Genomic DNA, 27,618 nt, shown 5'->3' on the forward strand with positions numbered 1-27,618 from the left:
GAGCTAAAAAAGATGTCTGGTAAATACTTAAAAACAGCTTATTTTCACAGTTTTGGGTGAAAAAAAGATGAAAACGTGAATCATAAAAAATAAACTTATTCTCACAACACAATAAAAACAGTTTTTTTTTTTCAAAACACAACAATACCAAACCAGCCCTAAATATTTGTGGCAAACCACATGAGACACAGTATTCATGACAAAAACGATATGTTTATGTGAGTCCTCCTAGCTTCTAGAAGGGTAAACTACTGTGGCAAAATCACCGCTACTCCCTTTTCTAAAGAAAAAAACAAGATGTTTCTTGGATATTTGTGGCTTAACATTACACATGAAGGGGCGTGAACGGGTGCGAAGACACTAGTATAACTAATTAATAATGGAAAGGGATATTGAATTTCAGGATCCAGTTTTGTGCCAATTATTTAAGTTAATAACAAGCCCATGGGCTCACAAACTCAGCCTTTAAAATATTGGGCCAAGAGGCATGTGGTCCATATATGTTGTCAGACTCAGCCTACAAACAATTCTTTGACTGGGAGTCCAGGATCAAAGCTTTGAGCTTTGGAAAAGAGTCGAGGGAAACAGACATGGCGGCTAACTGCGCGAGGCGAACCCTACAATTCTCTTCAGCTTCTGCAAAAACCATTCTGTCCCGTCCACCGCCTTCACCTTTCGCCTCCAATGCTTCTAAGCTGACCGAACTCACTTCCCTTAAGCCCGCTTCTGCTCCTCGACTCGCTGCCCAGAAGCTCAAGTTCTCAAGGTTCGAATTTTTTTTTTTTGAACCTTAATTTTGTACCTATGTTAGCAATTGATTGAAAAAAATTAAAATGGAAAACCGAATTTTGGGTCTTTTGTGCATACGGGTTTTTTATTTTTATTAATTTCGGTTGTATGATTAGTTTTTATGTTCTTCATTTTACTGAAATTTCGAGCATTGTTAGGAAAACTGATGAATTTGTTACTAAATTTATAGTCAATATGATTTGAGAAAACATCGTTTGTGTTCAATTCATGAACTTTTTATTGTTGTGTTGACTGGTGGGTATTAAATTTAAACTTGCGTGTTGGGAGGCTTTAGAGGATTTGTATTTTTCACTTAGGCTTCCGGTGGAATTAGGCGGTGCGCAGTCATTGATCCCGTTGCACAGTGCTACTGCTTCTGCATTGTTCACATCGCTTCTGTCTTTGCATAATACCAGCTGGGGGTGCCTCTCAGAAGGTACTCTTCGGAATTTTACGTTGGTTTTCATACAGTGGATTATGTAAGTGTCATATGTTTTTGAATGTCATTGCATATTATCATTTATCATTTCCGAGAATCCATAGCATGCCTATCTTCGATAGTGTTGTTAGTGAGTTGTACTCTCTGAAAATGAATAGGCGTTTTATGTTGGAACATCGTGAATGGGACTTTTGATTTATTACCGGGCTAAATGGTGTTAACATGCCATGAAGGGAAAGGTATTTTTACTGCAGGAGAGGGTGTAAGATATGAGATTTCTCTTATTACCTGTTTTTCAAGTGAGTTGAGTTGGACCTGCGGTCTACTGATGTTTGATACTGCACCTAGTTTTTAAGGGGTCGCAGTGTGTTTCCAAATTATATGTCTCATGCTTTTTCATAGTGCCCGGATGGTATTGTATTTTACCAAGGGCTATTCTACAAAATATGACCTCATTGGTTACTCTGTTGTTTATTTTTCCATGAAAACGTTAGCCAGCATCAATATTGTTGGGATTCATAATCTCAACACTAAGTAATAGCATTTCATATCTGATACAGATGGCTAAGTTGCATACGAAAATAAGTAGCTGAATGCATTGTTCATAGTATTCTTCATACGTATTCTTGTGACATGGTGAAGGAAGGGGGAGAAATATCTCGACTCTGGAATTCGTTCTATTATGTATAGGTAGAATGACATGCCAAGTGTATTATATATATCGTTTTTGCTGCTTTTCATGGTTTTTGAATGTTGTCCATGAAAACTTCTTGGAACTTTAGTTTCCTAGACATCCTTATATCAGACGTACTTCGATGCTTTTGTTAATTGTAATACGTACCAAATTAACTAAGGGTTCTATTAATATGGCAACTCATTTTTAATTTGGTAACTCTGGTCACTAATAAATCCCAAATCAACCTTAACCCTAAAACAGAGAAGATGATTACAATACTTAACAACCTTTCTAAAACAGAGAACATGGCTTATAAGCCACTAACAAATCCAACGACTAACCCGAGATCTAACAACAGTTAACCATACTTAACTGATTCAACTAACAATTAACCCAGGTTACTCTCAACGAAGGATAACAATGGCTATTTGAGCCCCACCAATCATAACATGACATTTGGTACCTAACCGTCGCTCTTCCATATTTCCTGTTAATAATGGTTTCGTTACTGATGGGTGATTGCGATCAGAGTGTTGTCTATAACCATGTCAAATGATTCTCTCACTGAGGCTTACTGAAGCATGACTATGCCCTCCAGGCTTCCTTCATTTTCTCACCTTGTATATTTGTAACTGGGTGCAGGTTTTGCAACTCCACTATAGCATGGCCACTGAGCTGCTGTTTATGGGTACACGGCGGGATCATGAATACAAGAGTTTGTTTCTGATTGCAATTGAACTTTAATGTAACTTCAAAAAGTAGATTATCGTTTCATTCTTTCTCGATGTTTTTCAGACTGTAGTTATGGTGACCTGACATTCTTCATGTCCTCGTTAGAAATTTTGAAAACAAGAGATCGGGAATATCTTGGTACAAATCTGCGACTAGCTTACTGTTGTTTTTGAACCAATTGGTAAATTGGCTGTTATGCTTATTGGTTTTATTGGCAATAAAGTTTGCAATACATTATTGTATCATGACAGGGTCGATTAACTTAGATTAAGTTTGATGACCATTTCATTGCTAGATTTCAGTTTTCGTTTTCTGTAGTGGGAAAGTATTGTAAACTTTGTATTATTAACTTTACAGGAGCCTGGATCAAAAAAAGAAAGAAAAAAAAAAACTTTACAGGAGCCTACTAGTTAATGGGTAGTGAGAATCCGTGTTGGGTTAATGGATCATGAAGAAATTGTCATGCTTCATGTCTAAACCCGGCAAACGGGTCGTGTTCGTGTTGTTTACATGTCATACTCGTTATCTTAATGGGTTATTGACATGTAATCCAAAAATGACCTGGTTCGTTAACCGGTTGACTCGGAACGTGTTATTTTTTCCATCATTTTGTATTGAATTAACAGGTTGTATAAGAAATTGCAAAGACCTGTCAAAGCCACATTGCCTAATTTTGGAATTTTATAATTTTAGTTCATTGTAACTGTGAGTCTTGTTGACAAACAACAGCTCAATATCTTCGTTTCTCTAATTTTCAGTTCATTGTTATTGTGAATCTGGTTTAATTGGTAGATCAAACTGGTTTGAGCACAATAAAACTTCATATCAAATTAATAAAATAAACAACAAACTAATTTGGTATCGAATTCGTCATCCATGAGATTTGAACCTAAGACTTCTCATTCACAAGTGAAGAGGAATACCACCAGACTGTAGTGAGTAGCCTCATTACCCCTTTTTTGGACCAATGAAATGAGCAAGTCGTGATATTTTCCATTTTGACGATGTCAAATATAATTTAATTTTAGGTATCATTTTCCAAAGATGAAAAAACATTGATCGATTGATTCTTTTTCACCAAAAATTCAAAAACATTACGTGACGTACCAGCAAAATCAGACCGTTGCCTCAACGTTCGAAAATCTCCGAATTTTTAAAAAGTAACCTTTTGGCACACATAGCTCCCGTTGCCAACGGTCAGCTTAAACCTCAACTACTTCTTATCCCCAAACCCTCTGACACCTTGAAAGAGTTAAGAACTGTCTTCAACTCGACAAACTCGGTCGATTTTCCACTCAAATTTGGTTGATTTTCCGACAAAATTGCTACCTGGGTTTTCAATCTCCGACCGCGATCGTCATCTTCCCCAATTCAGCAACCTCGAAAAAGAGAAAAATGGCAGCTTTGGCACCAGGAATTCTACTGAAGCTAGTGGACGCAATGAACACAGGGGTCAAGCCGACGGGCGAGTACCGGAGCGCGCTTCTGCAGATCACCCACATCGTCCCGGCAGACCTTGATGAGAAGAGCCTTTGGCCCACACAGGGCTTCTACATCAAAATTTCCGATTCTTCCCACTCAATTTACGCCAGCCTTCCTCCGGAGCACAATGACTTTGTTCTCAGTAATAAAATGCAGTTGGGTCAGTTTATATATGTCGATGGATTGGAGCCTGGGTCTCCGGTGCCGGTGGTGAAGGGAGCCAAACCGCTCCCCGGCAGGCATCCTCTGATGGGTACCCCGGAGCCGTTGATGGGGCTGAGGGAGAAGGGAGAGAAAAGCGAACAAATGTCGAATTTGAAGCCTACTAGAAGGGGGTCTTGGGGAACAGGGCTTAATGGAGCTGATGGGGTTTCGTCTCCCATGGTGTTAAAGCCTGTTCCTTTGGATTTCGATCAGTGCACTCCTGTTAAAGAGCGAGGCGGGCGAAACGGGTCGATGTCTCCAATGATTAGGGGGAGAGTGGGAAGAGACGGAGGGTTGAATTCGGGGATTCGGAGTTCATTTGGTGGTGGACTTCTGGCTAAGATGGCAGATTCGAAGGGAGGCGAAAGCCCTGCGTTGAGAAAGAGCTGTGTCACGCCATCTATGTCGAGGTTTCAGAGAAGCAGAAGTGTGTCTGATCGAGAGCCAAGGATCCCAATTAGCCCCTTCAACTCAGCTGTAGGTACATTGCTCCTCTTTAGCATATTTTTCTGAGCTGCACCGATTGATTTTTCTAGTTATTAGAATTTTTGTTTGTGGAAGAATGTTTGATTTTGTTTGCGGAAGAATGTTTGATTTTGTTTGCGGAAGAATGTTTGATTTTGTTTGCTGAAGACTGTTGTATTTTGTTGGCTGAGAATGCGAATTCTTGCTTTGTTGTAGGAAAAAAAGAAGAGCTCGACTCCACCACCGCGATTACGAAATGCAAGAGTGGCAACTTCACTCAATGTGGCTGGAGATGCAGCACAGAAATCCTCCAACTCGAAGGACACAAACACGAATTCTCAGCAGCAGCCGCACCCCGGTTACTTGTGCAACGAAAACAGCACTAGCCTCCCCATGAATTTACCAGGAAGGCTCAGCTTGCTTGGCAAAGTAAGTACTTTCATCTCCAAGTGTTGCTTCTAGTTTACGACCGAAACCAATTTTTTTTTTTTTGGGTTTTGACTCTTGAGATGAGATTATATTTATGCAGGAAGCTGTGCAGCATAGAGAGACTGCTCAGAAGATTGCCCTTAATGCACTCAGAGAGGCTTCAGCTACCGATACCCTAGTTCGATCTCTCAAGTAAAGCGAATCCCCTCCTTTTTCTTACATAGTAGTGAAAAATTGAACTTTGAGATATTTGTTTGCTAAGATCAATACCAATGCTTGCTTGTGCAGGATGTTTTCAAACTTATGCACAACAGCTAGAGCAGATGCTCCATCAGCCTGCTTTGATAAATTCCTCGAATTCCATCACCAAATTGTCCAATCAGTAAACGATATGGTGTCGATACAAGCGGCTACTTCAGCTTCTGAAATGACTCAGACTACTCCAAAAGTTAAGCAGCAGAAAGATAAAGATCAAGATGATGAAGAATTTTTCGTCCTGCATGAAATTGTTCAAAACTCCGTGAACTCTAAACTAAACTTGTCGAAAAGAAGGTGCGCATTGTACAAATCAGTTGCAGCCGTTCCTGAAAGAAGCGAGCAGAAAACGACAACGTTTGAGAAGCACCTGAGAAGCTCTACTCATCAAAAGCCGAAAGCACCATCCACTCCGCTTGGAAAGCTGAGTCTTGAAACCATTGGTGAAAACGACGAAAACAAGAAGCCGGCTTCTGCTAGTTTAAGCAGCTTAAGCAACACAATCAGGTTGAGTAAGCAGATCGAAACGGAAGCTGGGAACTGGTTTATGGAGTTTATTGAGATGGCATTGGAGACGGGGATGAAGAAATCAAAAGGCACGACAACGGATAAAGATATCCGAAAAGTGCCTCAATCTGTCATTCTCAGATTGATTAATTGGGTGGAAGTAGAACAGTGTGACAGCAGCAAGCGGCCTGTTCATCCGAAAGCAGCGCAGTTGGCTCGAAAGTTGAGGATCAAAGTGAAGAATCCTTGAAGTGTTGGCATTGCCAGTGTTTGCGTTAGTAACATTAATTGGGGATTCTTTCTTCTGTTGCATTTGTTGAATTGAAATATCTTATTTGCATATGTTTTCTAGCATGTAATGGTGAGTGATTCAATATAGACAAAAAAAACTCTCTTTACGTCACTCCTGATTTGTCATGCTAACCTTTGACCCATTTTTGTGGACGTCATCTCTCACAATACCCTCAATTCAGGTGCCGTACCTAAGAACCTCTCCAACTTCAAGTACTACCTTGTCAATTTGGCATCAACGTTTAGTCATTTTTAGTTTTTCAATCTTGAAAAAAAAAATTGGTTTTATGAGTAATTCAAGTAAAGCTATATGATTGGGCAAACGAAATCCACTAAGTTGCCACCTCAATACATAAATAGAAAATTTAACAAAAAAATTAACAGAATGACCAAATTAATTTGCGTGAGCCATTTTATTGATGAATTCTTATTTCATACACCATTTTAGTTGAAAGATTCAATCTCAAATAACACCCCCCCCCCCCCCCAAAAAAAAAAAAAAAAAAATCGTAATTTCTACTACACAGTCAGAACTCCAAAAAAGAAATAAAAAGGAATAGATTTAAAATACCAATAATACCCTCACAAGTTTCTCTAAATGACACCCCTACTATCCTTCTCCTATCCGGCGAAGTCGGATTTCTTTCCCTCTTCGAAGTTCGAACGCAAATCGAAACCCCGCTGGAAAACCCCAAATTATTCCAAAACCGCAACCCCGCCAAGAATCCTCCTGTGCCCGCCGTAGCGACTGCCGTTTTCCTTCTCCAAGCCGCCGGTGAGTATCTTTCTCGATCCCAATCTTATTTTTTATTTCCCATCCAATCCCTCTCTTCCGATTTCTTTTCGTTCGATTTCCAATTTCAAATTTAATGTATGAAGTCTCAATTTTTCAGTACAGGGACCAAATTTAGGACTTAGGGTTCGTCTTTGTTTCTATGAATGGATCTTCTCCGAGCATACTCTGATCAAAACGACGACGAATCCAACGAGCCAGAGGAGCACAACCAAAACCCTAAATCCGCACCGTCGTCCCCAGACGCGTCGCCGCCTCGGCTCCTCCCCGCCAAGTCCGCGGCGCCCAATGTCGACGACACTATGCTGGCCCTGGCGGTAGCCGGGGCCAACCGGTCTTCCACCCGCCCCATCGACCCGACCCAACACATCGTCGGTTTCAACCCCACGTACGACCAGCTATGGGCGCCCATCTATGGCCCATCCCACCCGTACGCCAAGGACGGCATCGCCCAGGGGATGCGCAACCACAAGCTCGGCTTCGTGGAGGACGCATCGATTGAGCCCTTCGTGTTCGACGAGCAGTACAATACTTTTCACAAGTATGGGTATGCTGCTGATCCATCGGCCTCTGCTGGGTACAATTATGTTGGAGATTTCGAGGCCTTGCAGAAGAACGACGCCGTTTCTGTGTATAACATTCCCCAGCACGAGCAGAAGAAGCGGAAGATTGAAAAGAGGAAGGAATTGGACGAGAATGAGGGTGAGGATGAAGATATGGACCCCGAGGAGGTCCAGAACCCGGCTAGTGACGTGTGGTTGATGAAGAATAAGAAGAGTCCGTGGGCGGGAAAGAAGGAGGGTCTGCCAACGGAGCTGACTGAGGAGCAGAAGAAGTATGCAGAGGAGTATGCCAAGAAGAAAGGCGAAGAGAAAGGGGCTGGCGATAAGGGTGAGGTTGTGGTTGAGAAGACTACGTTTCATGGGAAGGAAGAGAGGGATTATCAGGGTAGGTCTTGGATTGCACCGCCGAGAGATGCTAAGGCATCTAATGATCACTGTTATATTCCGAAGAGGTTGGTGCACACTTGGAGCGGGCACACGAAGGGTGTGTCTGCTATTAGGTTCTTCCCTAAGTACGGGCATTTGATTCTCTCTGCCGGGATGGATACCAAGGTGAAGATTTGGGATGTTTTCAATACCGGAAAGTGTATGAGAACTTACATGGGTCACTCTAAGGCAGTTCGGGATATTTGTTTCTCTAATGATGGGAGTAGGTTTTTGACTGCTAGTTATGATAAGAATATCAAGTACTGGGATACTGAAACTGGGCAGGTGATATCTACATTCTCAACCGGGAAGGTTCCTTATGTTGTCAAGCTGAATCCAGACGAGGATAAGCAGAATGTATTGTTGGCAGGTATGAGTGATAAGAAGATTGTTCAGTGGGATATGAATGAGGGGAAGATAAATCAAGAGTATGATCAGCATTTGGGTGCTGTGAATACGATTACATTTGTGGATAATAACCGTAGGTTTGTTACTTCCAGCGATGACAAGTCACTTCGCGTATGGGAGTTTGGGATCCCTGTGGTTATTAAGTATATTAGTGAGCCTCATATGCATTCTATGCCATCAATTTCACTGCACCCCAATTCCAATTGGCTTGCAGCACAGAGTATGGACAATCAAATTCTGATTTATAGCACTAGGGAGAAGTTTCAGCTCAATAAGAAGAAGAGGTTTGCCGGGCATGTCGTCGCCGGGTATGCTTGCCAAGTCAATTTCTCGCCAGACGGACGGTTTGTTATGTCGGGTGATGGTGAAGGTAGATGCTGGTTTTGGGATTGGAAGACATGCAAAGTCTTCAGAACTCTCAAATGTCATGAAGGGGTATGCATTGGGGCTGCATGGCATCCCTTGGAGCAAAGTAAAGTTGCAACATGTGGCTGGGATGGCTTGATTAAGTACTGGTAAGTAAAGTTTCATTTTGTAACACTTTAGGCCGCTTTGTAATCATTCATACGTGCAATACTTGGTTTTCTGATTTATGTGTCTATTAGTTTAATTAGTTGTTGTAACCGATGTGCCTATATGCATTCATGTCTGCTAAAAATCATGCCATGAATTCGTAATGCCAACTTTTGATGCTCGATATATCTGGTAGCTAAGTTGGGTTTATTGATGTAATGCGATGCTCTGTATATTTTGTGTATGTATCAATTTCAGGATATCAAACTTAACCTTGTTCACATCTAGCCTCTATGTTTGAGAACTATAAATGTAGGATTCAGACTTGAGATGTGTTGCTTTCTCTCTGGAAGAAGCTTCTTTTCCTCCATTCACGACACGGATATAGGAGAAATCCCCCTCCCCCCCCAAACAAAAACAAAGCCTTGAACTCGTACCTCATACACACCCTGTTCCTTTATTTCGAATGATTCTTTCTTTCCCTTACCTAATTGTGCTATAGAAAGTTCTCTGTGCATGTGTTTTACCTTTATTTTGAAAAACATCGAAATAAAGTCAATGTGCTGACTTTATTTTATCAAACCTTAAATGGATAAATGCTACTAAGATGAATGGAATATGTTTCATTGTTATGCGATTGATTTTAACGACAGTAGGTTCCATCCCGCAATTGATTCATTGGTTTCATTGTTCGTTAAGAGATGTTGCAGTTGCTTTACGCGCATGTGTACTAGTTGACTAAATTTTTCATACCTTGTACTCTCCTAGAATATACGAAGTTTGATTAATCTTTTCGTGTGGTTTGCAGGGACTAGCTGCATTCCACTTCGGTTTGGATGAGGGATGATAACTTGAAGTACCCTTTTCTGTTCCATATGGGGGTATAGTGCCGGTATCATCGGATGTACCCATCTTGGGGATTGCCGGACTTAAGGTTACGTATAAAGATTGCAGCACAAACTCTGCCTACATCTTTATCTTACTACAATCACCATATGTACTTGTAATACAAATTTTTCGGCGTTTTGTTGAATCTGTTGTTGTAGTTTTGAAGACTTTGAGAAGTTCTACAGGAGTAACGTTTTTGCAGATGTTTATGTACTTGTATTTTATTAAGACTTTGAGAAGTTGACAGCCGATGATAGCCCTCCTCTGCTTGCATATAATCTTGTAGCAAAAACTGCACCTTTCACTATATGGTGCAATGCATGTCCCACACGTTGAAACCTCAGTGGCACGTAGAAAATATTCGCCTTTGGTTTGCATTTTTATCCACATATTATCTAATGAGGAACTAATCTTGCATAAAGGTAGCAGATGTGTAGGTAGCAGATGTGTCGGATACGAGTGACCGTTAATCTGCTACTTACATTCTACAACTATCCCTTGCATTGGAGTGGGATATGAGGAATCGTTGATTCGTCACTCATGTTCTACAACTATTCTGTGTTTGAATTTATAAACAGAGAAAATTTAACTAGGCATTTGAGATCTTTAATTTTCAAGTTTAAATTCCATAAACAGAGAAAATTATTTTTTTGCTGTACGTCAATGATATTATTGGTGGGTCCAACCTAATTTTCTCTGTTAATTCATGCATTTGGTTATAATACTTTAGCGTATTAATATAGTCATAATCTTAACAATAAAAAGATACTTGTACTAAACATAAATATTCACATGCATACATCTGACCGTTAGATGGTCACTTTGAAGTTACACATTCGATAAAAAACTGTTAAATTATTTGATTTAATGGAATCTAACAATTTTTGCTTAGATGTGTAGATTAAATGTGAAACCAGCAGAGTTTGGGAGTGCGAAGACGGCTGCAGGCAATGTTGACATACAAAGTTGACAAACATTTTACATTTTTTAACATTTTAATTAAAAGTTGAAAATCCACAGAGGTGGAATCACTTTAAATAAATATTGACATAAAGGTGGAAAAGTAGACATAAAAGTCCAGCATTATCTTTCGAATAAATTATAAATTGCTTGTCCCCACTTTCAACTCTCTCCAACATTATTGTTCGGAAATAGGATTATTTCCCTTCTTTTTTTACCTATTTTTTCCTCATCTTTTATTTCAACGGTCACGGTTAAATCACGTTAACATTTTATATTAATTTTTTATAAAAAAAGAAATACAAAATAGAAAATGTGAGAGAAATAGATGGAAGAGGATTGAAAGAGGAGAGAAGAGAATCTCAATCCGTTCGGAAGTAGAGATGTTTGTGCACACCGCGGAGGTTTGGCCTCAATGGGAAAATCAAACAGAGAAGCTAACAATGTAAATACATAGACCAAGAATTACAAGATCGCTCACTTCACTCTGAAGTGACAGAGGGATCGTATCATAAGTTTTCTTTTCATGCTTTTCCCGGAGGTTTGGAAAAAGCTGCAATCAATAAGATTTTCCTAATCCTCCCTTCCCGAAAGAAAGAACGTGAAAATTATTACTCGTGCGTGAAATGCTACAAGTGGGTATGAATCGACGACATTGCTTGTGTTGGGAGTAATTAGTGAAGCATATGTTGGCAATGCAATAAGGATAAGCCAAATAGCAGCACTCTAAAAGAAAATGGGAGGGAATCACTTTAGGAAAAAGCATCTCTTAAAAGCATAAGGTGTAAAATGGTGAGCATGGCATTAAGAAATCTATCAGCACTATCTTTGTTCCGTACTATACAGTTGAAGCACGATGCTAACTCACCAGAAATGGTCAGTAATGCAGACGACTATGATGCACGCCTTGTCCTGGCCAATCTGGTATCCTCTTAGCTCTCGAAAAAATGGCATTTTAACCGATTTTCCCACGCTATACAATGCTAAACTCAAAAGATAATTTACACCCTGTCTGAGCTATACATGGATGGAAGGCCTGATTCAATGCTGAGTTAGTTGCTGCATCTGTGCACCGGATTCAGTCAGTATCCCATATGCCGGTTCATTCTTCAGAAGCACCAACCGCTGGAGCAGATTCTTTTGAGAGATTAACAAGAGCATCTCGAAATTCTTGCCTCAGTACCTTCCGGATTTTCATTCTCAAACTTGAAGCTGCTTCAGGTTTGAACCACCGCCTGCCAAACTGGGAGTTCAAAATAATTAATCGAAGATGGAAAAGTTAAGAACAGAAGAAACATGTTTGAGATCATTCTATTTTCTCTTCGAGGACGGAAAGGTTGAGAATAGATGAAACACACTACCATTGACAAATCTTTCCTTTTCAGCCTTTCAGGGGCCTCTTCGATGAAGCGCTCCATGAAGAAAAGGACAAATAGACCACAATCATATTCATTTCGCTGTTGGGGGACCTGGTGGGAAATACAAAAAGAGGTAAGCTTCAAACCAACCAAGGCAGGCTAGTCATTCAAGCACAACATGCCCCGCACTTTGGGGATAGCTGGGTATTCTTTGGATGTTAGCAACCTTTCCAACTTCCTAGCCACAGTGAAATTTGAAGTTTTAAGTGAAATGTCCAAGAGCTTTATGATCTTATACAATTTTAACACACAACGTCTCAAAATTAAGTATATACTGTACTTGTAATTCTAATAATCATATGCCTATGGAAATGTGGAACAAATTTTCTTTTTTGATAGTAATGGCATTCTAACATTAAACTTCAACAATTTAAGAGCAAAATGTACCGCAAGTTTTTTCTCTTCAATTTTTTGGGGAAGTTGCTTCCATATACTGTCGGAAATAGGAAGATCTGAAACGGCAACTTCTGGACCCAAATAATTCCATTCTGCTCTCAGATAGCTGCTTAGGACATTAGTCATCAATTCCATCACCATTAACTAATTGAAATAACCTAGCAAGACATAAACAGATTAAGGGCACGTTTTGTCTCACCTTTTAATATTTTGAAAAACTGATCTAGGAGAATGGACTCCGGATAAAGAATCTAAATGAAGTACAATGGGTCCTGATTCTTCTTCCTTGTCAGGGATGCAGATAATCACTAGACTCCAATGTTTACTGGATACGTCAAACACCATAATGAAATCATATGTTTGGTAGTTTAAGTAACAAAAAAAAAAAGCTGGAAACTAGGATACAGAAAACATACCACATTAGTTTATCATAACATTTGAAAATTGATGAATACTAAAACACTGAGAGAAAATGATTTATACAAGTTTTTTTTTTCTTGAGCACTTTGTGTTTATATCATTCATCCGAGTTCAAAAGTCAACCATATTGATCCAGCCTCATCTTAGTTAGATACAGGATTTATCCCGCTTACTGCTTTTTACTACAATGGTAGCAACTATATAAAAGTCATTAGTCATTGGCAAGGCAGTCAAGTCAACTAACCATGCCAGACACGCAAGTACAATAACTTCTACCCACATTCTCGTGAGCATTAATCCAGACAAGGCTTCCAACATTTCATCCCTTTTCTTCTGTTAAGGTGCATCTCATCTTTCAGTACTTGATCAAGTAGAAATTAAAATTTAAAAAAAATATATCAAATAAGCATCAAGATGGCAAACAGTTTATTCCAGTTATGAGCTTTCGAGCAAGTATGTCCATTGTCATCTGCCACATTTTTCTACCCATGAACAATCTTACAACTACAAGTACTTAATCTTAGCAGTAACAAAAAGACTTACTCTTCATTTATAGGAATAAGTACATATGCCTTCTCAAATATATTAACACCCTTCCACCATCTCCTAAACTTGCCAAAACGTTTATCCTTGTCGTCCCCCTACATGGTACAAGGGAAACAAGCTAGGAAAAATGAGCATGATATAGCCATTGCATGATATACTGATATGTGTGTGTATGTACATATATATGTATACATCATAGGCTTTTCAGTCAAGATCTACGCCAGATGTCTCCACTCACTGTTTCTAAAAGTGTAAAAGAAATTATGTGGTATGAGTAGTTTCCTTAGTCTCTAAAGACTTTGAAAGTCTCGACCATATTGGCCGATCATTAAGCACATAAAAAATGGATTCTGAGTTTCTAAAACAAATGGATTACCAATTTAACTAACCCAATTTTTGGCACAGAAACAGCAAGCACTGAAAGTAGAACAAGATAAATACTTACCTTATATGCTACATCCTCCTTGAGTTTCTCATAAAAAAATGTATTAAAGAAATGAAAGTTGCGTAACGCTCTGTCTGTTGGGGATGTTTGTTGTTGTAGATATCTAGTCAAAAGATATTGCAACATCACATATATGATATGGGAAAAGATAGGAATGCATGTCCATTATTGTGACCTATAAATCTGCATTTACAGAACTACATCTAAAATAGCTAACCGAATGTAGAAGTTCATGATAGTTGATGTCAAGTAGCCTTCAGGATCAAGGCACCCAATGTCCGCATAACAGATTTCTACAGATTTTGGATCATTTCTGAATACGACCAAAAAAAAAAAACACATGATTATCAGTTGTACTCTATATCCTCAACATTCAAAGAGGTCTTTGCATCCTCTCCAAAAAGAGATTTTCTACCTTGATGGGTAGTAGATCTTAACCTCGTTAATGCTGGAAAAAAGAGACAAGGTAAACAGATTATTGTAGTGTTAATATCAACCTCAAATTTGGCTAAGTCTGAAACACGGTAAAAAAAATTAGCAACAGTTTTTTAAATTATAGGTACCCCTCGGGAAGTTCTTCTTCTTGCTCTGCTGTGTCCGCAGGTTCAGCATCCTCCTCATCCAGAATTTCTACAACGGTCTGACCCTGCTATAATCATGAAACTATGGATTTAACTACTAAATGGAGAAAGTGACAGGATATATAAACTATGACAGGACAAAAACACAATGCCCATAAGGCAATGAGCACACTAAAATATATCTAATTGTAGCAAAAGTTTCACCCATCAAGACAACTTCTCACTAATTCCAACATTTCAGCAGTTAAAAAGAAGGTGCCTAGATAAAATGTAGAATGAAACACAAGACATTGTACCTTTTGATGCCTCGAACCATTTATTTGAGAAGCGTCATTCCAGCTGGAAAGAAGGAAAAGAGAGAAATGCAAATTATTAAATAAAAGGGGTATTAGCCATTAAGGCTATCTAGTGTAGTTAGAACTTCAATAGAAGATAATACACTGAAAGCGAATGAGGTAAAAGAAAAGACCGTTACCTTCTGCCACAACTAGACAAGTCTTCTGCAACGTGGCGAAGTGAACAAGGGAAAGAAGCCCCGCCTTTATGACCACCATTTGAAAGAGAACATTTTTCTCGTCTATGATTAAAACTGCTAGAGCATTGACGGGGTACGTATCTTGATGAAGATCGACCTTTCCGTCCTCCTTTTTGTGATAAGTCTCCATTGCTTTTCATGCTCTGCCGGTTGCATGGAAGAAGAGATGATTCTGTTTGAGCTTCACTGGCTGTCCTAGAATCAGACTGCATTAAGAATAGACCGAAGCAATTATATTTAAATTTTAAAAGCCACTTATTCAAACAATAAAGAAGAATATGGTGGATCGCATTACCTTTTCTTCCATCTTTTGTTCAAAATGGCAAGCAAATTCAGACTTTGGCTTTGCCAGAGGTGCTGCAGCCTCATTTTTGAAGCCAGTAGAATCATCTAGAAGCCACATTTAAGTTTCTTAAACACGAGTTCCGCAAAACATATAAAATGATATTTGCAACACCACAGTACTTAACCATGCAAACAATCTGTAGCAAATTCGGTTATTTAATGTGTAACTTTTTAGTTAACACAACACATCGATGAAAGAAGGGGCTTACCCATGTTTCTGTTTTTACAGCTCGTGGCTTGTGCGATCTCCTCCCACCTACTGGTGTTCTATTCAATGAAAACCAAAGCAACTACGGTCAGAAGACTCAGAATCAATTTTGATAAGCACTTTTCTGAGAAGTACTTCTACATAAACATTCAGAATTCTGATTTCCAGCAATTCCAACCAGACTGAAAAGGGCATGAAGCACATCAATATAAAACTAGAAATGAAGCATTAAACCCCCACCCCCCAAAAAAAAAAATTAAAACTTTGCATTCAATTTTGCCCCCATTTTCTGAGAAACCAAACAGAACAGAAAAGCAAAACGCACCTTTTCAAGCCGACTGCATCTCCTCCGCTCCTTTTCGTCCTCCAACTGCATAAGAGCCACCCGGAGCTTTTCGCCTTTGTCCGGCAAGCTGCGGCTCAGTTTCTCAATGTTACTCTTCTGCCGCTTAATCTTCTCCTCTAGCTCGTGATCGGCTATGACATAGAAGAAATCATCCCGCTGCTGATCACCGCCCCCCATTCCGGACTGCTTCGGCGGCTGCTCCTCCGCGGCCGTAGCTTTCCGCTTTGACTCCGGCAAAACCACCCTCTCCAGCGGGTCGCCGCTATCGTCGAGACAATCCAGCACCTTGCTGACATCGATCCTCCTCTTCCCACCCGTCTCTTCCTCCATGCAGAGAATGCGAAAGCCCCAAAATGTCTACTCTCCCTCTCTCTAATCGGAAGCTCTCACACTCCCTTCTCACCGATTGTGATTTTATACTGACTCACCAGCCTCTTATGTCACGACAAAATCAAAAACCTAATAAAAATAATATTCGGTAGATCAAATTTTTAAACCAAATACGTTATATAATTTATAAAATTTATATCAAAAATTAATTTATTTAACATTACTTGAATAATGTTAGGTAGACCCGACTAACCAAATTGAATAGTAACTTTTTTTTGTTTTCGACTTTAGCTAAAAATCGAATTATTATAAACCAAATTAAACCCTATTGTTTAAGGTCGTCTCAATGTTTAAGAAATATCATTACATTTTTATCCAAAAAAAACCTCACTTTACATCGTCAACATTTGGGATCAATTGTAAAATATAATGTACGAGATGTTACTTTGTTCACAATTGGACTTAATGTCACATCCCCGTCCGGGCTCCCAATCACATTTCGGACTCGACTCCACCGTAGCACGATATTGTTTACTTTGGGACATCCAGCACGATATTGTCCGCTTTGGGACATCCCGGGCTCGACTTCACCGTAGCACAATATTGTCCGCTTTGGGACCCGACCACGCCCTCACGGTTTTGTTTCTGGGAACTCATACGAGAACTTCCAGTAGATCACCCATCATGGGATTTCTCTCGGGCGAACCCGCTTAACTTCGGAGTTCCTACGAAACCCAAAGCCACTTAACTTCCAAAAGACCTCCTGCTAGGTAGAGATAGAAATATACACATGATCCACTCCCTGGACAACATAGAATGTTACAATTAACCCTTTTGACATCGTTCAATTTACAAATTTTATTTGGCTAATTATCTGATCAATCATTTAGTCTAATGCGTGCCTTCTAAACGTAGTAGTCGTTCCATAGAAAATACACAAGTGTTTAACATGTGTCTCCTGCACTTACAAAGTCGTTAGTTAACGGTTATCTACAATCAACCTAATGAAATATACAAATTGGATGTCAAAACATTAAGGTATAATTCCAGAAAATTAAAAACTGAGTGTCCAATTTGAAAAACTTGGACTTAACTACACACACAAAGTCAAGTGGGGACCTAAAAAGTGAGAATCTTATGTCATATCATGTCACAATAATGTAAAATCTACTTAAAGTGAGAAATTTTTTGATGTGTTCGAAATATATGTGGTACACTATCGGTTTAAGTGGAGGAGAATTTTATTTTTCAAGTTGTTAATTTTTTTAACTCAAGTATCTCAACACTTGTATAATAATACGTGGTATACCATCGCATGTTCCATACACATTAAAAAATCTCTTCTTAAAAGTAACAAAGTTTTACGAATGCATTTTTGTTCATCACCGTAAATTATGATGGCATACACTAATTGTATGCCACGCGTCATTTCACTTGACTTTAGGTAATTTTTTTTTCAAAATTAAAAATATAATGACACGTAGACTCATAGTAGACGATTAATTATTACACCATAGTTTTTGTGGCCTATATGTTCTTTTGAGTTTTGTTGGCCAATCGAGGGGCGACACGTATACTGCTAAACAAACAAATTTTTTACTTGTTCCGGAACACTAACCCGTGTAATTCGTGCATAAACTCTCCCCTTGTTTTCTCTCTGTCACTATCCGTCTCCTTGTTTCTCTCTCCTAGGGCACGAAAACAGCAAAAATTCACCCACAGATTTCAATTCTTTCTAGCCATGGCGGACGCTCCTTCCTCTCCCGCCACAAACCCACTGTCCAATCCCCAATCCGGTAACCCTAATCCCCAATCTAACCAACCTGATCCCGTACCCGCCTCCACCACACCACCACCACCACCACCACCATCACAATCATCGTCGTTATCATCCACACCTATCACCGTAAACCCTGATTCGAATCCGCCTCTCGTATCTCTGCCGCCTCCACCGTCACATCCTTCGATCTCCTTCGTGCCACAACAGGTTTCCGGCGCCTTACCGCCGGTCGCGCCGTCTTTCCGGCCGGTTCCACAGTTCACTCCAATACCGAACCCCGGTGTGCCCAATCCGAATTATCATATCCCCGGTGTCCAGCCGCCCGGCGTGAGCTCCGGAGCTCCGATGGCTCCTGGTGTGCCCCCGCCGTCCTCGGCCCCGCAGAATATGATGCATTATCAGATGCAGCCTATGAGACCGTACGCACCGATGCCTAATGGATACGCACCCATGTCCACTGGTGCTCCTCAAGGCGCCTTACCTGGTGGGTTTTTGCTTCTCTCTGTAATCACTTCGTTAGTTCGTATGTTTTTTTTTCTGCTATTCAATTTCCATTCAATTCCAAATATTTGTATTTATTGTTGGTTCTCGTATTTCAATTGCTTGGTGCTGTTTTGGTATGAGTTGTTCAAGAAATACTTAGGTCCAGTTGATTAATGTGCCACACGGAATTGCTTGAGTGCATCAAGCTTTTGGTTTTTGTCTCGAAAAAGTGAAAAGTAAATAACTTTGTTTAATCTACGGATAGCAATCAAATTAAGACTAATGGTATAATACAGCGGGAAGAGTTTGCTAAAGCAGAGTTCGGAGTTTGTTCAGAAAAGTTAGTGTAGTGTGTTAGATTGAGGGTATCGATGACAGGATGTTTTCTCGTACAGTGTCTTGATTGAATTCGGTGAGAAAGGTTGGAAGGCTTGCTTCATATTGCTTTGAGAACCCCCCATCTACAACTCCTTTTTTGGTATGCACATATTTTGAAGTTTTATTCAAGCTCAAGTTGGTCTGGAGTTCAAAATATAAATGAATATTCCCAAATTTCAGAAAATTTTACTGTTCAGTTTGTCATGCTAAAGTTACATTACCATGTCGTGTTTATTTGAGTAGGATGCTTTCTGGTAATTTTAAGGATACTATCCCTTTCATGGGTTTATGAATTGCCAGAAGCAGACCATGTTTGCAACTGAGTGCTCATTGCCCTTGTGTTCTAAGGTACTGAAGTCTTTCTATCCATAGATACATATATATGTCCATCATCCATTCATCCATCCATCTGACAATCAATCAATCTATTTATATATACATTTAGACATCTAATCATGTGTTTATTTGTGCGTGTTTTTAGTACTTTGTGCATGTTTGTTAAAATTTTGTTTTTAATCTTCTAACGTTCTCATGCTGCATTGCCTACCGCTAACCTTTTGAGATGAATTAAACTGTCGGTATATCAAGTATGTGTAATTCTCATCAACCCCTATATGCTTGAGATATTGGAGGTTTTATTATACTTGAGAAGGCTACTTTGGTCTAAGTGGATGTGCAAGGTAAGCACAATTTATTCATTTATGGTTCATGAACACGATGCTGCTTCTTAATGTTTCCTTCAGGTTATCTGTTCAGCTGGTGGTAGTTGCTATGCCTGTGCTGCCATCTCTAATATTCTTTTAATGTGTGGTAACAAAAGTCATTATTTAGAGTCATACTGTTTTTCATACATCTGTTTAGTTTGGGGAGGGTCACCTATCCATCATTGGATCCAGTTCATAAGCGTTCTCTGACATATTTGCAAGATATTTATTTGTGTTTTTGTAGGACTTCCTCGTTATCCTTCATATCATCCAATGATTCGGACCCCGTTTCCTCCACGCCCACTGGGAGCAACTGGTTTGCTTCAGCGTGCCCCTGTTCCTGGGATTCCTGGAGTGCGCCCGATTATCCCTCCTGTTGTTAGGCCAATTCTTCCTATTGTCGCTCCAGCTGAGAAACCACAAACCACTGTTTATGTTGGGAAGATAGCACCAACAGTGGACAATGAATTTATGAAATATCTCCTCCAGGTGTGCTGTCAAATTACTGCGATTTCTGTTGTTCTTTATCAATTTTCCCACTGTTTTGTTATGTTACCCAAATTTATAAGTTGACTTCTGATGGTTTACCTTTTCTGAAGTTGTGTGGACCTGTCAAGAGTTGGAAACGTGCTCAAGATCCCACAGATGGGACTCCTAGGCGCTTTGGGTTCTGCGAATTTGAATCTGCTGAAGGGGTTCTTCGGGCATTGCGTCTTCTCACTAATTTGAGCATTGATGGGCAGGACCTTGTGGTATGTCTTGATTCTAATTAGATAATTTGTCAGTTTATTTGTGTGTTTTTTTTTTTTTTTCTTTTTTTGTCATTGTCATTATGGTGCAATGGAAAATCTCACGGCCTTCCTTAGTAATCATGCCATATATACTTCTCCGCACATTCAGCTTTGCTTATATTTATCTCTTTATATTTGATGTTGTAAACATAAACAGTTAAATGTTAATCAAGCAACAAGAGAGTATCTGGAGAGGGTTGTTAAAAAGAAGACTGAAAACTCAAAGAAGCTCAAAGAAGCTGAAGCAGCTGAGAAAGGTGATGGAAGTGCACTAGACGTTGAGAAGAATGTACCTTCAAATCCTTCTGTACAAAACTCAAAGGAGGAAGATGGTAATTTGAGTAACAAAGAAAATGACCCTGCCAATTTTGGAGTTGTGACTGACGAAGACAAGGAAGCTGACCGGGAGGCTATGGAGAAGCTTACAAGTTTGATAGAGGAGAGAATAAAAAACAAACCTCTCCCTCCTCCGCCACCTACACCAGCCCCTGGTGATGTTACTAGGAATTCAAACTCAGCGCTGCCAGCTAAATCAAGGGATGGAGACTCTGATGTTGATATAACAAGAAATGGTAAGTCTCATGTTTGTACTTAATAAGCAATGAAGTTGCTTAGAGTCATTTATTAGTGGCAGTTTGTTGTTATACTTATAGTTGGTACTTTAACTTTTCAGATGCTTATGAAGAAAAAATTGATGAAGAGATAACTAGTGACAACAAAACAAGAAGTGAGCAGGGGAGCCCTGAAACAAGCTCACATGATAGGAGCAGAAAGCAAGATCGGAGGAGCAGAGACAATGAGCGAGATATGAAACGGGAAAAGGAGCATGAGATTGAAAGATACGAAAGAGAAACAGAGCGAGAACGGGTACGGAAGGAGAAGGAGCAAAGGAGAAAACTGGAGGATGCGGAGCATCAGTATGAAAAATGTCTCAAAGATTGGGAGTATAGGGAAAGGGAGAAAGAGAAACAGAGGCAGTATGAGAAGGAGAGGGAGAAAGAGAGGGAACGCAAACGGAGGAAAGAGGTAATTTATGAAGAAGATGATGAGGATGAAGATTCCAGAAAAAAATGGAGGAGAAGTGTGTTGGAGGAGAAGAGAAAGAGGAGACTACGGGAGAAAGAAGATGACTTAGCTGACAGGCAGAAAGAGGAAGAAGAAATTGCTGAGGCCAGAAGGAGGGCTGAAGAGGAAAAGCAGCTGCAGCAAGAGAGAGATGCATTGAGGGATTCATCTGGTCATGTTGCAAATGGAAGCGAAAAAGCTGCTTTGGCTGAAGAATTCGTTGTGCAACTGAAAGATAAGGCAACTGAACAGGATAATGGGGGTGATTCTGGTCATGAGAATCATATAGGTAAATTACTCGGGAAGTTATTTATTGCTTTTATCATTGTTTTCTTTTGCCCTCTTTTCCCTTTTCTTTTCCTTTTTGTTCATGTCGTTTGACTTTGATGCGACAGGTGATGGGACTCTACAAAATGGTGACAGTGGTGATGAGTCAACCATGACATCAGTTTCTGCATCAGAACCGCAGCAGAGTGGCAGTGCCCCAGCAAAGAAGTTGGGTTTTGGCCTACTGGGTTCTGGAAAACGTACCGCTGTTCCTTCTGTTTTCAATGAGGAGGATGATGATGCACACAAGGACAAAAAAATGAGGCCCCTGGTTCCCATTGATTATTCAACCGAAGAACTACAGGCTGTCCAACCAATTTCTGGGACAGCTCCATCAAATTTGGCTGCAGCGGCTGAATTCGCAAAGCGAATATCAAATGCTAGTTCTAAAGAAGAGAAGCCAGTTACGGAGAAGGAAAGAAGTAGACGTTCTAATGATAGGTCAAGCCACCGGGATAGGGACCAGAATGGTGATGAGTCTAATCGGACTAGAGATGAGCATAAGGAGAAGACTATTGACCGTGATACGGATCGAGACCATGCGATGAATAAACCAAGGGCAAAGGATAATAAGAAGCTTTTGGATGCAAAACAACTGATCGATATGATTCCAAAGACAAAGGAGGAATTATTCTCCTATGAAATAAATTGGGCTATTTATGAACATGTAAGCGCAGCCCATGATTTTAAATTATTTTGTTTAAACTTGCAAGATTTGCTTCCTGGTGATCATTCATTCAAATAGTCAAAAAACTGCTCGTACTAATGTCTGATGTGTTCTGCTTTCACAGCATGCACTACATGAACGCATGAGACCATGGATTTCGAAGAAGATTACGGAATTCCTGGGAGAGGAAGAGACCACACTTGTAGATTACATTGTATCTAGTACTCAGGAACATGTTGGAGCAGAACGCATGCTGCAGCTGCTTCAATCCATTTTAGACGAAGAAGCCGAAATGTTTGTTCTCAAGATGTGGAGGATGCTCATCTTTGAAATTAAGAAGGTCGAGACAGGTCTGGCTTCAAGAACAAGAACTTAATAGTTTTCTTTTGTCAGTTGTACTTTTGCTGCTGTAGACCCGAGTCTTGTTAGCATAATATGTCCTTTGGCCTCCAGCGTCGTTACCTAGGATAGCATAGATGGCCGTCAAGGCTAAACTATATTCTTTCTGTTTGTGTTGCTTCATAATACATTTTGTTCCGTAAGCTATTAACGCCCGCTGTTTTGTTTCCTCACTCTTGTGGGTTGCTTGTAGCTTTGGAATCTATTAGATGTCCTATTGCTGATTCTTTACAAAATTTTACTTATATTTATACTGGCATTTTCATTCAGGCCATTGTATTTTGCAGTGCATGACAGGGGAAACCCTTCCTACCTTTACACTTGTGTTATTCTCTTCTAAGAACGCCAAGCACGGGTGCGTATTATTTTTGTTTTCAAACCCACGGTGTGATTTGATTCACACTCCCGCTATCTCATTCTACACTTCTCCCTTTGTTTTTGTTCCTTGATCTTCCTTTGGTTTAACGAGAAAACGGGAGTGCAAAAATCACATCTTTAGCAGTTAGAAGGCAGAATTAGAGCTAGTATGGTATCCGATTCAAATTCAGGTTTACATAAAGATGAACAAATTGATAATCAACCATTTACATTTCATAATCCATGTTTAAGAAACAAAGGGAAATGTTAGTAACAGTAGAATTACAAAGTTATACAGCAAAACAACTGAGCCAGCAGTGGGATCTCGGCAATAGCAGGTTTTAGAGTTTTTGGTATGTACCCAATTTGCTGAGCAATCAGATGACCCAGAACCAAGATACAACCGAGCCAGCAGCCAACCCCAGAACCAAGAACAACACGATCACGATCCCGGCGGTCTCGGCATGTTGTAATTGGACAACTTTGGGAGCCAAAATCATCAACACACTGGTCAAGTAGCCGTTAGTGAGTCCCAAAAGGCAAGTTAGTATCGTCACTGGAATCTCTGTTCGGAAGAATTTGGGGCCGTGCAAGCACCCGTAGAAGAGAGGAAAGAAGAGCAATCGCACAACTGTACTGCCGATTGCAACCTTGGAACTTTTGGGGAGATACACAGAAGTCAGAGACTTGCCAACGAGATCAAACACATTGTAGCCAGCGATAAGGATGATCGGGTACCAATCCTTGAGAATTTGAGAGTGCACGTCTTCAGTAATGTATCCCGGGAAAATCGACAAAGTCACGATATAGATGAGGAGGATGCTAATTCCATACCACTTGACTCTATCGACTACGTGCCACAGAGTTGATCTCAACAGAGTCACAGTCCGCGGACCTTTCTCTTCTGTCTCATCGTTTACAGCCTGAACCTTTAAATCTGCATAATACTTCATAACTGGAATCCTTGGTGCCACATTGTAGAAAACAATGCATATGACAATAATGACTATCCCGACGGCGAAGTAAAGGTTAGCACTTTTCCTCAGGCCATCGGCAGTTTGTGGATATACAGCCTTGGTTACGATCCTTAGAGCAGAAACGACGACTCCTGTAAAATCATATCCAAAATTTGGAAACTCTGATGAACTCATAACCAGTAACCTAGAGCAGAAAAATTAATATGCTTCAGCAATGACATTTTCATTTGATACTTCCATAGAGACCTAAAAGTGCTTATGACAATCGGAAGCGTTTCTAACTACATTTGGTAGGAAAACAGGCCTCCATGGAGAAGGTTTCTGCAGACTTCCAAGTGCTTTTCCAGAATGCAGTTGAACTTTTAATAACAATTTCAATGTGTTTCCATTAAAAGCACTTCTAGCAGAAGCGCTTATGACCAGAAGAGTTTCCCAAACGGCCATTCAGATTACACAGAGATTCAGAAAATCAAACAAAGTCATCTGGGATTAACTAAAATCAGGATTTAATTCAAAGAACGAAACAATGCCCAGAAACCAAAATCAAACAAAGAGAAAACCCAAAAATTGAAAATCCAAAGTCGACCGGAAAATCCAAAGAGCAGGGAGTTTTACCTGAACCAGCAGTCCCGGCCACAATGGCTTGTATATAAGTTCCGGGCAACTCACTAGCCGCCCCAATGAGCGAGCCTTGGACCAATGCATCCGCCACGCCGGAAAGCGCAACCGCCGCAACCGTCACGTAAAACCCGTCGTACAACCCGACCCGACCCTTGATGTAAAACACATCCATGAGGGGAACGACTAACAGCGAAACGACGAAGAGGCCCAGGCCCACATTGATCCGGACATAGGCTTCGGACTTGTGGGAGTAGAAGATTATCAGGAGGAGGCAGAAGAGGCCCACCACCATGTACACGACAGAGAATATCCGGTCGACGCTGGCATCTGGATAGAGGTAGGCGAAGTAATCGACGGCTGTGATGAAAGCGTTCCATGGGAGTAGGTAGCCGAGACCCAGTGTGAAGTAGATGATGTAGGCCAAGTGGAAGGAGTCCTTTGGGATTTTATTAGGTACGGCGGCGGCGGCGGTTACGGTGGGGAGCAGGAGGCTGGCCTCAGAATTTTCGTCGGCGGTTTTGGCATTGAAACCCATCGGAAATTGGTGGATGTGGATGTTTCACAATGGGTTTCCGGGTTCGGGTTGAGGGATTGGATCAGCTGAGAAAGCTCAGATCTTTGAGTTTTGCTTTTGGATTCCGGGAAGATATTTTGGCGATGGAGATTTGGTAGGACTGTTGGAGGTGAATGACGGAATGAGACGTTGTCGTTTTAGTCTCCAGTTATTGAATTGAGAGGTAACCGAATGTCATGTGCTTTTTCCTTCTTTTGTGGGAGTTTGAAACGATGTGCTTTTTATTTTATTAAGGCGACTAGGCTTTGGGTTGTAAACCTGTAATCACACTTCTTTTTTAAGAAAGTGTTGTACGTGAAGAATTTGGACCTTTGCAAACGAGGATTGGCTCAGTTTGTAAGGTTTTTGTTTTATGTGTCGTTTTATTAAAATTTGAGTTTCGTTGCCAACAGTTAGTGCGTGATCTGTAAATTTCTACATAAATCTATATCAGTGGCAATGGCAGTTAGTTGCCACACGTAAGTCATTCTGGCTCAAGGTTGTGGGTATATCCTGACGTTGGTGGTGAGAGTTAACTAATGCACACTAAACTTTTTGTTACCAGAATAAAAAATTTGGACCCTAAGCGGGTAAATATTTTTGGTGCAGGATGTCTGTCTTTATTAAAAAACATTAACTAGATTGAAAATACATAATCAAGTAGCTCTTAGTCTAATAGTGCTTTTCTTTTCAATTCTTGATGTTAAAAGAATTCCAATCTCCATTTTTGGTTTAATACTCAATGAATTTTACATTAGAGGTGGAGGATTATGGCTAAACCCCATAGTAAATCAATATAATAAATTAATATCAAACTCATCATTTTATCAGAATCAACTCAAAAGCTCTCTTAGAGTTAAATAAAAATATTGCTAAAACATGATACTAATAAGCAAATAGCTCGGATCTTCATTGTTGATTTAAAAAGAATGGAAGAGGACATGGTTGTTGATTTAGAGCCCAATAACTTGGGGCCCCAAGAATGAGTCACGAGTCTCATGATCTAAAAAAATTAAAAAAAATAGAACCCAACCAATGATGGCAAGAAAGTCGATTTGGAGTGAGAATTATCACTGTGGTCGGAATATAGGGCAAAATATCACATGTTATTCTATAGTTGTAAAAAAAAATTCTTTTCAAGTATCTCTTGAATTGTATAATATGTGTTGTTCTGTCTTGTATTCTGGCACACTAAAAAATCTCTCCAACTTGGGAGGGACATTCCCATTCGGCAATCTGAATTGACTTATCTAATTTTAGGTGTCCAAATTGCATAACTGCTGGTGTTTGTGTGGCATAAAAATTATCGCATTTGTGATCTTGATCAAGTCAAACAGTTCTTAGAAGATAGTGTGTTTTGGAATTGCGACTTTTACAAAGTAATTTTCTGCTATTAAATGATATTCTTTGGGTGATAAATGTATGCTTGTCAAACCAGAGAGATATGATCATACAACAGCTCAAATTCTCAATTTTGAAAATTGACCTTTAGAACTAAAGTTAAGAATCTTGATCTTGAGTGCAACATCTGTCTTTGAGAAGGTAATCTTAGGTAAGGCCGTAGAGCTCTTGATTAAAGAAACTCTCATATTGGGTGAGACCAACGTGAGGTCGAGTGAAACCAAAATACATAAGGTCCGCTATTATTTTTGGAAGAATTGCCCTACGAATGATGTGGTCAAGTGTCCCTACATAGGGTTTTCTCAATTCTTAGATTAAGTTTATTGTATTCATTCCAACCGGCCTTCCATCATTTTTAAATGAAATTTTGATCCCCAATGAGCTTGATTAGCAGGAGAATTGTACCATGCGTTTTGTCCCATTGGTTTGTCATTCCCTTATTGGTTTGTCATTCCCTTAAATTTTTGACAACCAACTTCAGAAATCGCTCTCAAGATTTCTACATTCGGCATTGCTCGTTATTTATATCAATAAAATACTGTGGTTTGATTGATTCTTAACTAATTGTTTGATTAATAAAATGCTAATCTTGTTTCGATTAGCCTGCATAATACATGGCACGACAGAGCTATCTCACACACACCAGCTTTTTCTCTTCTGCATCACCTCACAGCCATTTGCCTTGTTTGCATTCTTCCAACTTCAAATAACTCCAAACACACACA

The 27,618-nt window shown here is 39.9% G+C and overlaps 6 protein-coding genes across 10 annotated transcripts; 4 read left to right on the forward strand and 2 right to left on the reverse strand.

Moving 5' to 3' along the window:
* The first annotated feature begins 549 nt into the window (after nucleotides 1–549).
* Nucleotides 550–2,878, forward strand: LOC137737948 (protein NONRESPONDING TO OXYLIPINS 2, mitochondrial-like). The gene is made up of 3 exons (XM_068477536.1): nucleotides 550–766; nucleotides 1,107–1,225; nucleotides 2,547–2,878. The coding sequence occupies exons 1-3, from the start codon at nucleotides 591–593 to the stop codon at nucleotides 2,564–2,566; spliced, it is 315 nt and encodes a 104-aa protein (XP_068333637.1). The 5' UTR covers nucleotides 550–590; the 3' UTR covers nucleotides 2,567–2,878.
* A 989-nt stretch (nucleotides 2,879–3,867) lies between these two features.
* Nucleotides 3,868–6,346, forward strand: LOC137738461 (uncharacterized). The gene is made up of 4 exons (XM_068478091.1): nucleotides 3,868–4,799; nucleotides 5,004–5,216; nucleotides 5,317–5,408; nucleotides 5,505–6,346. Exons 1-4 carry the CDS (start codon nucleotides 4,032–4,034, stop codon nucleotides 6,226–6,228), a joined length of 1,797 nt encoding a protein of 598 aa, XP_068334192.1. The 5' UTR covers nucleotides 3,868–4,031; the 3' UTR covers nucleotides 6,229–6,346.
* A 555-nt stretch (nucleotides 6,347–6,901) lies between these two features.
* LOC137736995 (uncharacterized) lies at nucleotides 6,902–10,122 on the forward strand. Of its 3 annotated transcripts, none has more exons than XM_068476331.1 (3): nucleotides 6,902–7,044; nucleotides 7,163–8,974; nucleotides 9,781–10,122. In XM_068476331.1, the coding sequence occupies exons 2-3, from the start codon at nucleotides 7,209–7,211 to the stop codon at nucleotides 9,785–9,787; spliced, it is 1,773 nt and encodes a 590-aa protein (XP_068332432.1). In that variant the 5' UTR covers nucleotides 6,902–7,044; nucleotides 7,163–7,208; the 3' UTR covers nucleotides 9,788–10,122. The 3 variants fall into 3 exon arrangements, with proteins under 3 accessions (XP_068332432.1, XP_068332433.1, XP_068332434.1); XM_068476332.1 differs by having other exon boundaries at nucleotides 7,168–8,974; XM_068476333.1 differs by lacking the exon at nucleotides 9,781–10,122 and having other exon boundaries at nucleotides 7,163–8,978.
* A 1,481-nt stretch (nucleotides 10,123–11,603) lies between these two features.
* Nucleotides 11,604–16,455, reverse strand: LOC137736294 (ubiquitin-like-specific protease 1D). The gene is made up of 15 exons (XM_068475588.1): nucleotides 16,040–16,455; nucleotides 15,716–15,773; nucleotides 15,457–15,551; nucleotides 15,102–15,367; nucleotides 14,831–14,965; nucleotides 14,779–14,797; nucleotides 14,609–14,691; nucleotides 14,461–14,493; nucleotides 14,263–14,358; nucleotides 14,046–14,148; nucleotides 13,598–13,695; nucleotides 12,834–12,959; nucleotides 12,626–12,740; nucleotides 12,182–12,289; nucleotides 11,604–12,063 (listed from the first exon to the last, which is right to left on the reverse strand). Exons 1-15 carry the CDS (start codon nucleotides 16,388–16,390, stop codon nucleotides 11,923–11,925), a joined length of 1,827 nt encoding a protein of 608 aa, XP_068331689.1. The 5' UTR covers nucleotides 16,391–16,455; the 3' UTR covers nucleotides 11,604–11,922.
* A 1,581-nt stretch (nucleotides 16,456–18,036) lies between these two features.
* LOC137736685 (RNA-binding motif protein 25-like) lies at nucleotides 18,037–23,253 on the forward strand. 3 transcript variants are annotated; one of them, XM_068475919.1, is made up of 8 exons: nucleotides 18,515–18,654; nucleotides 19,049–19,131; nucleotides 19,275–20,224; nucleotides 20,335–20,487; nucleotides 20,684–21,098; nucleotides 21,200–21,880; nucleotides 21,987–22,585; nucleotides 22,710–23,253. In XM_068475919.1, exons 3-8 carry the CDS (start codon nucleotides 20,009–20,011, stop codon nucleotides 22,959–22,961), a joined length of 2,316 nt encoding a protein of 771 aa, XP_068332020.1. In that variant the 5' UTR covers nucleotides 18,515–18,654; nucleotides 19,049–19,131; nucleotides 19,275–20,008; the 3' UTR covers nucleotides 22,962–23,253. The 3 variants fall into 3 exon arrangements, with proteins under 3 accessions (XP_068332018.1, XP_068332020.1, XP_068332019.1); XM_068475917.1 differs by lacking the exon at nucleotides 19,049–19,131 and having other exon boundaries at nucleotides 18,037–18,654; nucleotides 19,980–20,224; XM_068475918.1 differs by having other exon boundaries at nucleotides 19,049–20,224.
* A 263-nt stretch (nucleotides 23,254–23,516) lies between these two features.
* On the reverse strand, nucleotides 23,517–25,717 carry LOC137736686 (equilibrative nucleotide transporter 1-like). Its single transcript, XM_068475920.1, has 2 exons — nucleotides 24,934–25,717; nucleotides 23,517–24,449 (listed from the first exon to the last, which is right to left on the reverse strand). The coding sequence occupies exons 1-2, from the start codon at nucleotides 25,472–25,474 to the stop codon at nucleotides 23,719–23,721; spliced, it is 1,272 nt and encodes a 423-aa protein (XP_068332021.1). The 5' UTR covers nucleotides 25,475–25,717; the 3' UTR covers nucleotides 23,517–23,718.
* Nucleotides 25,718–27,618: the final 1,901 nt, after the last annotated feature.

The sequence above is a fragment of the Pyrus communis genome, chromosome 6 (assembly GCF_963583255.1).
Source record: "Pyrus communis chromosome 6, drPyrComm1.1, whole genome shotgun sequence".
Classification (NCBI taxonomy): domain Eukaryota; kingdom Viridiplantae; phylum Streptophyta; class Magnoliopsida; order Rosales; family Rosaceae; genus Pyrus; species Pyrus communis.

What these genes read in the sequence shown, in the direction of transcription:
- LOC137737948 (XM_068477536.1), top strand. Translation starts at nt 591, where the DNA reads ATGGCGGCTAACTGCGCGAGGCGAACCCTACAATTCTCTTCAGCTTCT. An exon ending in CAGAAGCTCAAGTTCTCAAG is followed by an intron (nt 767 to 1,106) that starts GTTCGAATTTTT and finishes TTTTTCACTTAG; the next exon opens with GCTTCCGGTGGAATTAGGCG. An exon ending in CTGGGGGTGCCTCTCAGAAG is followed by an intron (nt 1,226 to 2,546) that starts GTACTCTTCGGA and finishes AACTGGGTGCAG; the next exon opens with GTTTTGCAACTCCACTATAG.
- LOC137736686 (XM_068475920.1), bottom strand. Translation starts at nt 25,474, where the DNA reads ATGGGTTTCAATGCCAAAACCGCCGACGAAAATTCTGAGGCCAGCCTC. An exon ending in GGCCGGGACTGCTGGTTCAG is followed by an intron (nt 24,450 to 24,933) that starts GTAAAACTCCCT and finishes ATGATTTTACAG; the next exon opens with GAGTCGTCGTTTCTGCTCTA.
- LOC137736995 (XM_068476331.1), top strand. Translation starts at nt 7,209, where the DNA reads ATGGATCTTCTCCGAGCATACTCTGATCAAAACGACGACGAATCCAAC.
- LOC137738461 (XM_068478091.1), top strand. Translation starts at nt 4,032, where the DNA reads ATGGCAGCTTTGGCACCAGGAATTCTACTGAAGCTAGTGGACGCAATG. An exon ending in TTAGCCCCTTCAACTCAGCT is followed by an intron (nt 4,800 to 5,003) that starts GTAGGTACATTG and finishes GCTTTGTTGTAG; the next exon opens with GAAAAAAAGAAGAGCTCGAC. An exon ending in GGCTCAGCTTGCTTGGCAAA is followed by an intron (nt 5,217 to 5,316) that starts GTAAGTACTTTC and finishes ATATTTATGCAG; the next exon opens with GAAGCTGTGCAGCATAGAGA.
- LOC137736685 (XM_068475917.1), top strand. Translation starts at nt 18,132, where the DNA reads ATGGCGGACGCTCCTTCCTCTCCCGCCACAAACCCACTGTCCAATCCC. An exon ending in TGGTCATGAGAATCATATAG is followed by an intron (nt 21,881 to 21,986) that starts GTAAATTACTCG and finishes TTGATGCGACAG; the next exon opens with GTGATGGGACTCTACAAAAT. An exon ending in ATTGGGCTATTTATGAACAT is followed by an intron (nt 22,586 to 22,709) that starts GTAAGCGCAGCC and finishes CTGCTTTCACAG; the next exon opens with CATGCACTACATGAACGCAT.
- LOC137736294 (XM_068475588.1), bottom strand. Translation starts at nt 16,390, where the DNA reads ATGGAGGAAGAGACGGGTGGGAAGAGGAGGATCGATGTCAGCAAGGTG. An exon ending in TTGTCTAGTTGTGGCAGAAG is followed by an intron (nt 14,966 to 15,101) that starts GTAACGGTCTTT and finishes CCTTCTTTCCAG; the next exon opens with CTGGAATGACGCTTCTCAAA. An exon ending in TTGAAGAGAAAAAACTTGCG is followed by an intron (nt 12,290 to 12,625) that starts GTACATTTTGCT and finishes ATTTCCCACCAG; the next exon opens with GTCCCCCAACAGCGAAATGA.